At 33.5% G+C, this 14,875-nt stretch overlaps 1 protein-coding gene across 4 annotated transcripts in view; it reads left to right on the top strand.

The window, feature by feature from the left end:
- The first annotated feature begins 1,153 nt into the window (after positions 1-1,153).
- EMC2 (ER membrane protein complex subunit 2) overlaps positions 1,154-14,875 on the top strand; it is a 41,887-nt gene continuing 28,165 nt past the window's right edge. For 2 of the 4 annotated variants that reach the window (XR_014026114.1, XM_081325179.1), the window contains exons 1-4: positions 1,154-1,219; positions 8,377-8,490; positions 10,630-10,694; positions 14,268-14,353. Coding sequence is in view for 3 of the 4 variants with exons in the window: in XM_081325179.1 (XP_081181305.1) it covers positions 1,180-1,219; positions 8,377-8,490; positions 10,630-10,694; positions 14,268-14,353 (305 nt within the window). In the remaining variant the exon portion in view is untranslated. Of the gene's footprint in view, positions 1,220-1,490; positions 1,685-8,376; positions 8,491-10,629; positions 10,695-14,267; positions 14,354-14,875 lie in introns of all 4 variants that reach the window. The other 2 variants (XM_081325180.1, XM_081325181.1) reach the window with 2 other exon arrangements.

Genomic DNA, 14,875 nt, shown 5'->3' on the forward strand with positions numbered 1-14,875 from the left:
ATCTTACATTCCAGGTTCCTGTGGAGAAAAAATCTTTACAGCATCGGACTTTCCTTTCACCACCAGACATATCCACAGCTGAGCGTCCTTTCAGCTTTGGCCCAGTCGCTTCATTCTTTCTGGCGCTACTAGCCCTCTGCTCTTCCCCAGTAGCATATTGGACGCCTTCCGACCTGAGGGGCTCATCTTCCAGCGTCATATCGTTTTGCCTTTTGGTACTGTCCATAGGGTTTTCATGGCAAAGATACTGGAGTGGGTTGCCATTTCCTTCTCCAGTGGATCACGTTTTGTCAGAACTCTCTGCTATGACCTTTCCGTCTTGGGTGGCCCTGCACGGCATAGCTCATAGCTTCATTGAATTACACAAGCCCCTTCGCCACGACAAGGCAGTAATCCATGAAGGGGTTATATCCAATGTTAGATATAACATTGGTTATATCTAAACACAAATCTAGGGAATTGTAGCTAATTAAAATAGCTAAAGTTCAGCCATCTTTACCGTACTTTAGTGCAGAGGTCCCCACCCCTGGCCACTTTATGACTTGTGGCTGAGGAATTCTGGGAGTTGAAGTCCACAAGTCATAAAGTGGCCAAGGTTAGGGACCCCTGCCCTAGTGTCTTTCAAATTTGGCAGCTTTTAAAGAGGTATAGATTTTAACTCCCTGAATGTCCAGACATCTTGAGTTCAACACGGTTGGAAAACTCTGCTGTAGACACTTCTCCAGAAAACCCTTTTTCAATGACACCCAACTCTCCTTCGGTTAAAGAAGATAAAAAGCTGATCCCTTCCCCACTCTATGTTGGCACTTCCCGTCATCCTTCTATGTGCTGGTATCCTGGGATCTGCCACCAATCCTATATCAGGGGAAGGGTATCTCCTTTACCGAGCCATGGTGGCGCAGTGGTTAGAATGCAGTACTGCAGGTTAACTCACTGCTCACTCCGGGAGTTCGATTCCGAGCGGCTCAAGGTTAACTCACTCAGCAGCCTGCCTTCCTTCCTTCAGAGGTTGGTTAAATGAGATCGCAGCAGGGAACCCCGCCTCTGCCCGACTGATCGAGCAAGTCCTCCGACCTAATCTCCTTCTTCCCGCCCTCCGCGAGCCCAGCCAATCAGATCGTGTTCTAGCACGGGCTAGAAATCTGAAGGCGGGATCACGTGAGCGACCGGCTCGGCAAGATGGCGAAAGTCTCTGAGATGTACGATGTGACTTGGGAAGGTAAACCCGGCGGCCGTGGAGTGGAGCGAGGGGGGGGGAAGGGGAGGGAGACGTAAAGAGATGGGGTGCTTACGATGTTTCTTTAGTCGCGTTCGTAGCAACGGAGGGGCTTGTGTTTCACCGCTTGTATTCGTCCCCGTCACTGCTCTCCTCGCAAGGGAAAAGTCGTTTGGAAGCTCTTCCCAGGTCCAATTCTCAAAGATAATTTACGCATAATTCGGAGTAATTAACCCTGTAATCGCCTTCACGTCTTCTCATTTGCCCATCGTAGCGTGTTCAAAGGTATACGTAACCCTTCACAGTTCTGTTTAGAAGAGAAGGAAAGGTGGTGGAGTCTGATCCACTCGGAAGTTACGGATATAAAATAACAATCCCTACTTTGATCCCCTCCGGAGACACTTGGCGTCTTCCATCCCAAGAATGGAAGGGGAAGAAATTATACGCTGAAGAACCTGAAGTGTGAAGGTGAAGTATTTCACGTTTTCCTGTGCTGAAGATTTTTTTTCCCCCTCTAGGTTTCTTTTCAAAGCTATCACCGCCTAGGAAGATTTTGTCGGGTTTTTCTGGGTTTCTTGAATGACAGACACTTATTTGGGTTGGCACACTAATGTGAGCCACAATGTTGCTTAGCATGATGTGTAAACCAAGCCTTTTCCTGAATCAAAGTTAATTGCAAAAATGTAATACATAATCAGAAGTGAATTCATGATACTCCCTTGTAATATGCAATGAAGACTTTTTTTTGAACAGAATCTGTCTTGCTTTCAGTTATGGGATAAGCAGTAATAATGTAAATAGTATGATCTTGAGTCTGTAAAATTAGAGTGGAGAGAATGGATGTTAAAGTGGATAGGCTGCCTGCCTTTTTTCTTTCTTTTATATATGTATTAATATACTTACCAATGATGGAAATGTAAGTTTTCAGAACAAACTACTTGGTGAAGTATGAATGTAGGCAAGCTATTCAGATAATTTTGCGTAAACATAGGCCTTGAATCTTATGTGGAATGCAGTTTAGGACACAAGACTGATTTTTATTTATTCAGAAGTCTGGGTATATACAGAACTGGGCACAGACCTGCAGATTTTATGTGGGATGTTGTTTTGGTACTTTTTCTGAATTCAGGATAGTTAATAGGTGATTTTTTTTATTACAGATGTATTGATTCTAAGCTAAGAGTGGAAAAAAAAATAGTTTCAAGTTCAGTTCCTACTCTATAAATACTGGTACAGTCTTTACAATGGAAATGCCGCAGCACTTCCTAAAGAAACGGCTGACTTTCATCTTTCTCCAAAGAGTCTGTGATAGCACCTGTTATCTTCACAACAGCCCTTTGAGGTTAATTAAATAAAAGTGACTACAGTTTGCATAACTGTTCCCTGTGAGACAGAGGAAGACATTGATAGCAAAATACTTTTGCCTATTTACCTGGAGGTAAAATATGGGACATTTTAGTTTTAGGATATTGTCTTTTTATTGTTATTTTGGGCTTGCTTTGGCTTGGGATCATTATGTGAGTTTGTCCAGGATAATAGATAGCTAATATAGGTGCAGTAGATAGGTGTTTTAACTGTAATTATTAAGTTAAATTTCATTATTATATTGAACCAGATTGGTCTATTAGTTAAAGCACCAGACTAGATGCCAAGAGATTGTAAGTTCTAGTCTGGCCTTTATCATGAAAGTTGGCTGGGTGACTTTGGGCCAGTCACTGTTTCTCAGCCCTAATCCCTTCATAGGTTTGCTGTTGTGAGGAAATAGAAAGAGGTATGTTCACTGCCTTGAGCTATATGTAAAAATAATGTAGGCATGATAAAAAAATTGGTGTGAGCTAGTAACTTCGAGTTGACCATAAATTAAGATTCTTCCACTTTATATTTGTAATGGCATGTGGGAATGACCTTGAGAGATGAGGGGAAGAGATGCTGTCTAGGGGGTGATCAAATAAAGAGCAGTGGGAGCCTGAAGTTGAATAATGTGCTAAGAAAGATAATAATAGTACTAATCTGCCCTAATTTATCAGGCGGTAAAAAGAAACAGCATGAGATTTGTACTTTCAGACTTGCAAGATTGTGTTAATGTAGCCTTACAATAATGTAGAATTAGCTCATGTGTTTCTTGTCAAGTCTACTTGATTTATATTGCTGTTCCACTTACTCAGTTTCTTACCACATTTTCTTCAAGAAATAAAGCAAATTGTAATATTTTTTCCATTTATTTGAGTTAGCCATGTGTAAATATGATTTTAAGATTTTTATATATTTTAGGTATTATATCCATATATATATTCCTATAATTATATATTTATATATATTAGAGCAACTCATCAGGCTAGAAATCAAGAAACTGTTTCTAGCCCTGCCTTAATCATTGAAGCCAGCTGGGTGACTTTGGGCTTGTCATTTTCTCTTAGCCCTAGGAAGGAAATAAAGGCAAACCATTTCTGAAGAACCTTGCCAAGAAAACCTCAGAGACTTATCCAAACAGTCTCCAAGAATCGGACACACTTGAAAGAGGAAAAAAAAGTGTGTGGGTGTATACATATACATACACACATATGTGTGCGTGTATGCAAGTATAGGTATTGTTAAGCACAGGAAAATCAGGAAGTCCAGGCAATCCAAAATCAATATAAAGGTTTACTGCAAGTTCATGTTCTCTACAAGAATCTTAACTACTAACAGTCAAAGCAAATAGGTAATAGATAATGAAATTCAAGGTAGGCTTGACTTAGATCTCTTGTGGGCATGAAGGGATGGAAGACAGGATGCGTTTGATCCCTTCCTTGGGCTTAGCCTAGTCATCTCTTACAAGTGTTATTTATTACTGCTATACATGTAATTATACATCAAAAACCATAAAAACAGGATAGGAAAGACTAACTCTTTGCTATTAAGATAAATTAAGCAACAATTCTGTGTAGATAAACTGTACCAACTTATATGATCCTTGAACTTTGTTATTTCTATATGGATTTCCCATGTTTGAACCTATCTTGTGTATAAAAGTGAGATAATCCTTCACCTATCCACTTTTTCCTAATTTAAGGGGAGATCAGAGTTTATAGGAGATAGTTTAATGGAAAATAGGGGAGGCAGTTTCCATTAAGCACAATGTTTGTTAAATTCAAATGAGATTATTTCACACATATGTAAAATGGCAGATAAGATTTTATGCATGTGCAGAAGGATATGGAATGCAGGCAGATTTTATCTTTTGTATCTGAAATCCATTAAATTAAGGTTTACTACAGTCTTACAAATTCACTACATTTACTTCTCCCTCCCATTCCAACAACAAAATGCTCTGAGTAGGATTGACCATTTTCAAACTTAGTGTTGGATTTACTAAGAATTATATAGGGCATATTCAGAACTAGAAACATTTTTGAATTTACTATGACTGATACTGCTTAATATTAATCCATCTTCCCATTTATTTTTAGTGAAAATATGCCATTCATATATTTGCAGAACAAAATGTCACGAGATTAATGAAAGGCATGGGATTAATGAATAAACACATGGAGGTGGGGGAGAGGGAGTGAGTAATTTCAGATATTCTGAAATCACTCCATTGTTGCTGTTGTGTAAAGGCTAAGAAGTATCAATTCAGGCCTTACTTCAAACTAGTCTTAGGAAATCTGGTCCCTCTCAACCTTGAACTGGTTTGATGCCTTAACATTAACAATTTGCTGATTTCACCTATCAGGCCAAACCATAAATTATGTTTTACAATTAAAGCAGGTGGATTTATAAACCATATGATTTGATTCAATATATAAATCGGATCTGTCTCTAATAATAATAATACAGAGTTACAGAACTATATGGACTACTGAAGTAATGTAGCTCATTTGGCTATGTTTAGCATGTCTGAATCCAGCTGATGTGACTTAAGAAACCTTAATACACAGTATAGCAGAGCATAATGTGTTAATCCAACTGATTAATTGGAAGAAACCAATACCATCCTTGTTTCTGAATCGTGTTATGACTAATTTCATGTTATTTTAACATTTGAGAGGAAGCCTATACTTCTCTAACCCTCATAAAGAAGGTAGAGAGAACATCCAAAGACTGGTGCAACTTTTTCTGATCATCTATATAGTTTTTAAATGAAATTAATTTAATTCAGGTTTAAATTATTACCTGAAGTGAATTCTATTACACAGAGGAAATGTCTTAAACTGTTACACTCATACATCATACTTTTAAATAAATAAAAAAACCTTAAGAGATATTAGATTATCCCAATCTTTAAGATTAGGAGAAAGTGAAAGTACATTTCAAAGACACATATATTCTTTTTTGGATTAGAACCTTTCAGAGTGGTACAGGGAGTCTGAAGAGAAAAGGAGGGAGGCATTTTTCATAAATGAAATTTATAGAAGGTGCCTCTTTACCAATTGTCATTTTGTAATGCCAACGTCCACCCTTTTTAGTGAGCCTTAAAAGAGTATCCAAACTAATATCTATATGTAGCTAAGTATAAAAGAATATTTAGCTTTCCTTAGCCTTCATTTTTCTGGAATTTCACATTTTTGCTTCAGTGTTCATAGTCACACATTTAAAATAGAGGTATAATGCAAATTTAGTTGTAAATGAGAAATTCTGTAAAGGAGATAAAATTATCAGCTTGAATTTGATGGTTGATTACTATCCTAGCATGAATGTGTATTGTACATTGCTGAATAAAGAGAACCATGGTGGAAATATTAAAATAAAACTCAGAGGATAATCTTTCTTTTTAAAAGCTTATATAAATATACAATGAACAAAAACATAACTAAAAAAACACTCAGAAATAATGTGTGAAGAAAACTATACAGGTGGCCCTGGACTCTCAACCACAACTGAGCTGAGAATTTTGGTCATAAATCATTGTGGTTATTAAGTGGGTCACCATGTGCCCTGTCTTGATTTTATAATTCTTTTACAATGATCATAATCATAAATCAAGCTACCATATGGTATTTCTGTTCTATCAGGTTACTACAAATTAGGCGTAATTTTTACAATCAGGTGCTATAGCTCTCATTTCCATTTTTGAAAGAATTAAATTTATTAAAGTAATTCTAGCTGTGAAAAAACTTTTACATGCTTTGATTGAAGTATATTATCTTGTAATCTCCCTTTTCAAAGTAATTCTTAATATTTCCAATAATTTTGAAAGACTCGCAACAGTGATGAGCGTTGCATCTAATTTGGTAATAGAGAGCCATGTACAGTGGAAAATATTTCTTCCTGTTTTCTATGTATCTTCAACTCTGGTCCTTTAACTTATCTTAGGCATCAATATTTGTCATACTGCTGGAAATAATTTATTTATTTATTTATTATTTATTAATTCGGTTTATATACCGCCCTACTTCCAAAGGACTCAGGGCGGTTTATAATGCTCTTTGAAGACTCTAGTATTAATCTGTGACAAAAATTCAGCGGGCAGAATTTTTCAAGTTACTTCAAAGTTACTCTTTTTCTTTTAAAAAATAATTATCAAATGACAAAACTGGATTGTCTCCTTTTTCCCCCTCCGTATTTGAAATCCTATAGCATACTCTAACATAGATTTTTTTTTGAATTGGAATTAATCTTACATACTAATAGATATTCTACCAGTGGTGAAGTAAATTCATGAACACGGCTTTTAATATTTTAATCTTAGTCTCGGTAATAGATACAATATTTACTCAGATTGTTTATGTCCATTTTTTAATTTCCAGGGATCATCTTGAGTCAGGAACCATTTAGCTCTACTCAGGCACATGAAACATAATATACAGTGGTTTTGTTGACTTTTAGAATAAAATGCAGTATGTTTCCAACATACTGAGTTGTTTTTTTTATGTGGGAGAGGGAGGGGTGGAATAGGAGCAGATTGTAGAAAGAGGTTTATTTAACTTAAAATTGACCAACTAATTCAGAGATACGGTATGTATTTCATATTAAATATCAGATAAAATAATTCTGCAAGTCTTTTGCATGTATTAATAATAACAGCACCAATAATAAGGCAGGCTCATGAATATTTGATGTTTTCTTTGGTAAGTACTGATTTTTTAATCATAAAATTGCTAGTCTAAAACAAATCTTCAGAGGACTCGGCAGTGCATAGTGATTTTAAGAAACTGGAAAGCCTTCATGATCTAGTCTATACTTTGATATTTTTAAGCTTTTTAAAGTTTTATATTGTTTAGCGGCATATATGACATCCATTATATTATTCTTGACATTTACTTTTATTAGAGCCGCATCTATCATAAACTTTAAAAAAATAAACTGTAGAAAGAAATCCTGCTCTTGCTCTTTTTCACGTATTAGATGATACCTTGTTAATTAAGAAAAATGAATATTTTAAAAATATAAAGTGTATACATATATGTTGCTTCATTAATTCTAATAGTAATATTTTTCTCCTATACTTATATTTTGATTTAGGAAATAGTAAGAAATATAGCTTTATGAGTTAATATTATAGTTTTATTAGTTTTATTAAAATAAGAAAATTATATCCGTTAACCATTTAATAATTTATTCTTTAGAGAGTTCTGAAAACAACCTGAGAATTCTCAAAGGAAGTGTAAATGGGATGTGTGATAGTGTTGTCTTTTATCCTATAATTGGATATTATCATTTTAAAATAAAACTGTTCGGCATTCAGAATAAGCTTATTTTACATTTGCAGCAAGAAATGGCTCCCAGAATAATTACCAATTGCAACAAATACTCCTTGGAGAGTTGAAAGAACAATAGTCATAAAATAGCAATTAAATAGTAAGATAATATTTAGAAATTTACACTTTCAGTTCTATATGATGTTTTTGTACTGCTATGTATTTTTGGCATCAAGAGGGTAGTAATTCAAAATCAGTTTGGAGTTTTATACTCTGTATAGGTTTAGTCATTCCAAAAAGGTAGAAGTATGCTGAACTATAGCAGTAAGTTTCCAATTTTAATTTTTGTTGAAAGGCGGTGTGAGGATAACACGAGAAAGAGAATTATACATATGTGTTCATATGACAGCCATAATCCAGCAATGATTATTTGTTTAAATGAGATATTGAAATAGAAATAATAGAACAATAGAAACAATAGAAAACAATAGAAATATTGAATACTATTGTTATTCTCTTCTAATTGTTTGTTTCTTTCAGAGATGCGAGACAAAATGAGAAAATGGAGAGAAGAGAACTATCGGAACAGTGAGCAAATAGTTGAAGTTGGAGAAGAGTTAATTAATGAATATGCAGCTAAGCTTGGTGATGACAGTAGGTCAAAACTATTTTACTTCTCTTTATTAGTTAATTTTTCTGATGTGCAGTCATATATGTTGTGTTCTATGTTTTAATAGTATCCAGTTAAAATTTGTATTTTGTAATAAAGGCCAATAAATTCAGATATATGGATTTATATTAAAATATCAGATAAAATAATTAGTATACAGGATCCAATCTGGGTTAGTTACAGTCAATATACAGTTGATTTCTCCATCATGCCACTTTTTTGTGCCATTTTGATGCACAGTATGTCCATAAACTTTGAAAGCTTAAAATTGACCAGTATTCCTAGACATATGATTTTTACAAATATAGTGTGTGGCTAGGGAGTTTGTAGCTACAACAGATTAAGTTACTCTTTATTCATAGCTTTGGGAAATATCTTTCCCCACCCCTCTCAAAAAACATTAAACAAATTTCAACTAGTCAAATGTTTAGGGATTTGAAATAGAGAAGTTTATTATTGAAAATTAAAGCAAATTCAGAGACGTGAAGTCAGTATGAAGGTTGCTTTTACAATAAAGTTGGGCAGTTCACAATACAAATTCTTCCCAGAAAGAAACTTGGCATTCCGTATTTTATACTAGAAGGGAATTGTTGAAAAAGATGTTTTAACGGAGCAATGTATGCAGTGCAGGGTAAAGCATCTGAGTGTACAGGGTTGAAAGATTCCTATGTAGGCTGGAAGGGAGTAAAAAAAAGATTCGATTTTAATTAATTTATTTTGTCTTAATTTTTTATAGTTCACTTAACCTAATTCATATAGTATGAGCAATTTATTTTTGGCAGAGGTCTTTGAACTAGAATATTCTTTATTTAATTTTAGGAAGTCTTGATCTTAGTAATACTTAAATTAAACAAAAAGTAGTTTTAGTTTTAGCATTCATTAAATGCTAAATCAAAAAACTTTTAATCTAGGATATTGCTAGAAGTAACCATGAGTAGTGAAATCCTTTTTTCCTTCACAAGAATAAGTGAATAGTGAACTTGTGTGGGATTAATTTCTATTTTGAACCAAAGTAAATTATGTTGGAAAGAGGGATCATCTTATCAGAACAGCTGAATATACTGATTGACCCTTTTTTGGTGAATTACTCTATGAATTTATAGTAACATCTTAATAACATTCATGAATTTAGATAACACAACATTACTTTGATTACTTTGTTTTAATTCATTTGTGGTATATTTATTTCATTGTTCCAGAGGTTGCAGTAAATGAATTGTCATTTCTTGCTGTCATGCCCTTTATGGCCTGCATTAACCATATAGCTTATACTTTACTACTCAGAAAGCATTTTTATTTTACTTAGAAAGTTCATCTATTCTCAGAATCCTTTCAGGTTTTACACAAGAGATTGCAGATATGTACTTGTCTATGATCTTTTTTTTTTCTTAATGGAAGCTAAACGCCCTGGGTTTGCATGGGAATTGAAAGATGTTCAGTTTATCAGATTGGGTTATTTTTAGTCAAGGGGCATAATCTGAATAGCAAATATATGAAAAAGAAGAAATGCAGTATTAACATGGATTTTCATTAACTTCTGTAGCCAGGGGTGAATAATTATATGACTAATAGCATTTTTTAATTCTTTAGAGCAAGATTTCTCATTGGAGCATCTTCCATGAACTTTAGAATTCAATAAATACAGCAACTTAGGGATTTTACAAAAACATTATTTAAAGGAAATAAAAGAACATTGCACCTATATCAACAAAGTTTTTTCTGAAAGCTATTATTTGCCAAAACCACAGACTTTTTTTTGGGGGGGGGGGTTTTGAGGCTGGGCACTTCTGAATCATTCCATAGTTGATTTGATATCCCATGTTGCTTTTTCAATTCAGCTTTTAAAATAAACCAGTGTATAAAAATACATGAGCAATGAAGTTAAAACATGTTTAGCAAATACTTATACTTTATTTATTTATTATGCTTCACTTATTTTGCCAAGTGTGGTTAGACACACAAGGAATTTATCCAAATATTCAGGTTTAACACTAGTGTGATCGGTTTCCGTAAGATTAAGTATACTAACTTATAAAAAGCAATATTTCCTACAGTTTGCTATGAGCTGATTAGTAGGTATGTGGGGAAAAAATCTATGCTTTACTCTATTTTGTATTATCTAGTTTGGATAATATATGAGCAAGTGATGATCGCCGCGTTGGATTGCAGCCGAGATGACTTGGCATCGGTAAGTGTTCCGACAGACTTCTTATGCAAATCCAGGAAATTTAATCTTTGCTAACACAATAGGTAGGCATTCTCCTTGTTTTCTTTTGCAGTTCATTACTGAAGTATATTTCTGCAGTCTACCTTTAGGGCTATGTAAATCTTGTGAAATACACTAACTTCCCTTTAAAACATCCATGCCTTTTCTGAGATGCATATGACTGATTTGGAAACTGGCTGTGCAAGGACATATTTCCTAGGTGTCCAGGAGCAACATTCAAAAGTTTTGAATGTTTTCATCATGGCTTCCTGAAACTCCTTACGGAAGAAGGAATCCTATGAAATTGCATTTTATATCAAATAAGAAGCTGCACTGGAAAAGAGGAGTAATTAAAAACTGTGAACTTTTCAATTTTTAACATACTATTTTGAAAATGTACCGAATTTATTCTGGAGAGTTAATAAAACAATGTGACCAGACATTCATTTTTGTGAAGGACTTTATATTGAAATATTTGGAATTTAAAGCAGAATATATTTACTAGAAGAATATAATTGCATTTATTTTTTGGACTTTCCAACTTTCATGTTTTAAAAATTGAGGGGACCTCTCAGTGCCTTAAGCATATTATTAATTCAATAGCTTAAAGGTGCATTAATTGTATGTCCCTACAAAGCTATTCCTTTTTCAGAATTATGTACATCGCTTCTTCAGATTTTGTTTTAAAATGTACTATGATGATTGCTTGTTCTATTTTCCGTATGTTGGCACTCACATATGACTTAGTTGTATTTGTTTCTAATAACAGTAATGTGTATTCATTCAGTTTTCACAGTTTTTCTTCTCAATTATATGCAGGTTATTTAGCAGGATATATTGAGACTGATATTTTAACTTTAGTCCCTTTTCTATAAAGGATATACTCAAATATTTCATGTACATTTTTTTTGTTTACCTGCTATAGAAATGTTCTCATTTTCATGGAAATATTTTTCTCTTTTTAGTCAAAAAAAGAAGAATGCTATAAAATCAGTTAATATGTTTCTTGAGTGAAAGAGCAGATGGATATTAAATCTGTACAGTGTTTCCAGTCCAGAATTTTGAATAGCATAATTGTGGACTCATTTTTGTCTTTTATGTATTCTTGAGCTTGTTCTTGGGCACTGCATTTAAATTTAAATATTTTTTTTATTGTTTCATTATAAAATAAAATACAGAAAAAAAGGTAGAAAACAAAGAGAAAAAGAGAAACTAAAGAAAAAAATGCAACCCCTACCTTTTACATTTTGCAAGGTTTCAATCCATTTCTATAATTACAAAATTATTCTGATTTTCAAAACCTGAAATTAAAGGTTCATTTGTGTAGCTTTGAGCAAAAACACCAGAAGTAGTTTCAAATAGAAATGAAACTCGATAAATTCCTCTCTTTGATTAAAACACTCTCACCATATCTGTTAACTCTTATCACCTTTACCATCCACTCTTCAGTTGTGGGAATTAGTGTGATTTAGAAATTATATATTTTAAAATACTTGATGTTTTAATAAGACATACAGTGAAACCTCTGGTTGAAGAACTGAGTGAGGCTGTGTTGTTCCTCTCAATAGTTGGTTCCATCATAGTTCTCATTCGATCATAATTTATGTTTAAGTGTAATCTCTTTAAAATAAACCTACCACTGTATTTAGAAAAATTAAGCATATTTTACAGAGTGAAAGTAAGGAAGATTATACACATTGTTCATTGTTTCATTAGCTTTATCACATTGTATTGGCCTTCAGTGATAATTCTTTCAAAGTTTTTTTAAATAACTTGGGACAACAATTATATATATTTGTAAGCTGAATTTAGGATAGCTCGTGATGGTAATTCAAATACTGTTTTTCACTGAAACCCCCAATTAGCTAAAATAAAACAGCTGTATAAACTAGCTTTCCAAAGATCAAAGCAAACTGTATAATTAGAAACAAGGAATAAAATCATGCTAAACGAACTCTGATTATATTAAGCCAAAACCACAGAGCACAAGGCCAGGTTTAATAGCAACTTTAACTTTTCAACACCACTTGTTCATTACCTGAGAATCTCTGTATATTGACTGAATTTTACCTCATTTAGCCCTGTCCATTACATACTCATTATAGGCAGTGATTTAATTACCAATATATGATAATATATTATTATTATTATTATTATTAATTTTATTTGTATACCGCCCTTCTCCCGAAGGACTCAGGGCGGTGAACAGGGCAATGCATGTTAAAAAACAAAATACAAAAAATAAAAGAGATTAAACAGAATGCCCACAACTCTTACAATAAGTTAAAACACAATAAGAAAAGTTAAAACACATTAATAAAACCCAACCCATCCCATCAGGCCAGGCCAGCTTGTTCGAAGAGGTAAGTCTTTAGATCGCGCCGGAAGGAGCGGAGGTCCTATGTATCTCAGATTGAATTATGGAGACCTTGGTACTCACTGAGTTTGGTTGTTTATAGACATTTGGTTACCCAAGTACCTAATATCTTCTACTCTGTATAAACAGAGAACAACCCTTCTAGCATTGAAGATGTTACCGACTCGGGTAACAAAAGTTTGCAAACAAACAAGCTCAGAGATCATCCATGATTTATTTATTCCTATGCTTCACATAAATTTGATATGAAATACACTGGATACACCAACCCAATCCAGTGGCTTTATTTAGATAGAAGTTACAGAAAGAAAATAGAGCTGCATAAAAAAAAATAGTTATATTCCCCTCTACCCTTCCCCCCCCCCCCCCGCCCCATGTTCTTGACTTGGATGTGCTTTTTAGCTGTGGGCCTTTTGTTAAAGAGCAGAATTCAACTCTATTCTTTTCACCTTCCTTTGTGTCTGTAATCCCTCATTTAGTCTTTCATAGTCAATTCCAGTCTTTTAATTGGACTCCTTTGTGAGATCTTACCTTTACTACCACTTTTATTCCTTATGATCACATGTCTTGTCAAATGTCTTTTCTGTTGTAGTTTTTATATTTAGAATCTCTGGCTATAAGACATTTACCGTAATCTTTTTAGTCTATATAATGTTCATGTTTTATTATTTTTGATAGCTTCTAATCATGTCTCCAAGCACTGATTCCCCGAAGTAGTTGAATTTGGAATTTGTTTCTGTCTAACATGCTATATTGGATTTGCATTTAATAGCTGTGACTGACTTAGGTAAAAAAAATAGTTGTTTTCATTTTAATAGATTTACTACAGTAAATCCAAATTAAATGTGATATAAATTTTTATATAAAATTGTGCACAAAAAGCTGAATTACTGAATTCTGCTAGCAATATAAGTTGCATTATATGTTTGAAAAGGAAAAAAAAACCCTGATCTATAATTAGTTATACTGTGTTTTGGTTATGTTTGTAGTCTTGGTTTGATCTATATAATGGTTTCTTTCAAATATTGTTGAAGTGTTAATTTGATATTTTGGTTGTACTGGGATGGATGATTGCCAGATGAATCTCTTAGTTACTATATTCAAATAAACATCACTCAAACATTTGAAAATTACATTCTTTACCTACTCATTTTTTTGTGTGTGTTTTGAATTTATAGTATTGCCTTCAAGAACTAAGACGGCAATTCCCTGGGAGCCACAGAGTTAAACGGTTAACTGGTATGAAATTTGAAGCCATGGAGAGGTAACTGAATTCTAAAGAATATTTTCCAGATGCAGCCTTAAAAGACGTCTCCCAGAATATATAAATATAAAAGCTATGAAAAAATAAATTATGTAGTTGACAGTAAAGTATGATAATTATAAAGATGAATGAGAATGTAAACATATTAGAAAATGTAATAGAAATGTATATTAAAAATTAAGATTATGCAGCTTCTTAAATTTAACTATCTTTTAGAGACAGTAGCTTGGTCCAATTTGTTTGACATTGTCCTGTATTATAGAACACTTTGTTGAAGAGTCAACTTATAATCAATTATATAAGCTGGAATGTTCACAATTTGTTTCCTTAAAGAAAAATAAATATTACTAGTTCTGAAGGAACATCTTAATTCTTTTTCTGACATCTTTCAAATTTGAAACAAATGGGACAGTGGTCTCATTCATATTCTGTTTCTAATTATTTAAGGAACCTTTTTGAATATAAACTGACTAGATGTCAGACCATTAAATATTAAATTTATTTAACATTTCTGATGAAAAG

The sequence above is a fragment of the Vipera berus genome (genome assembly GCF_964194415.1).
Source record: "Vipera berus genome assembly, chromosome: 3".
In the NCBI taxonomy this organism is placed as follows: Eukaryota; Metazoa; Chordata; class Lepidosauria; order Squamata; family Viperidae; genus Vipera; species Vipera berus.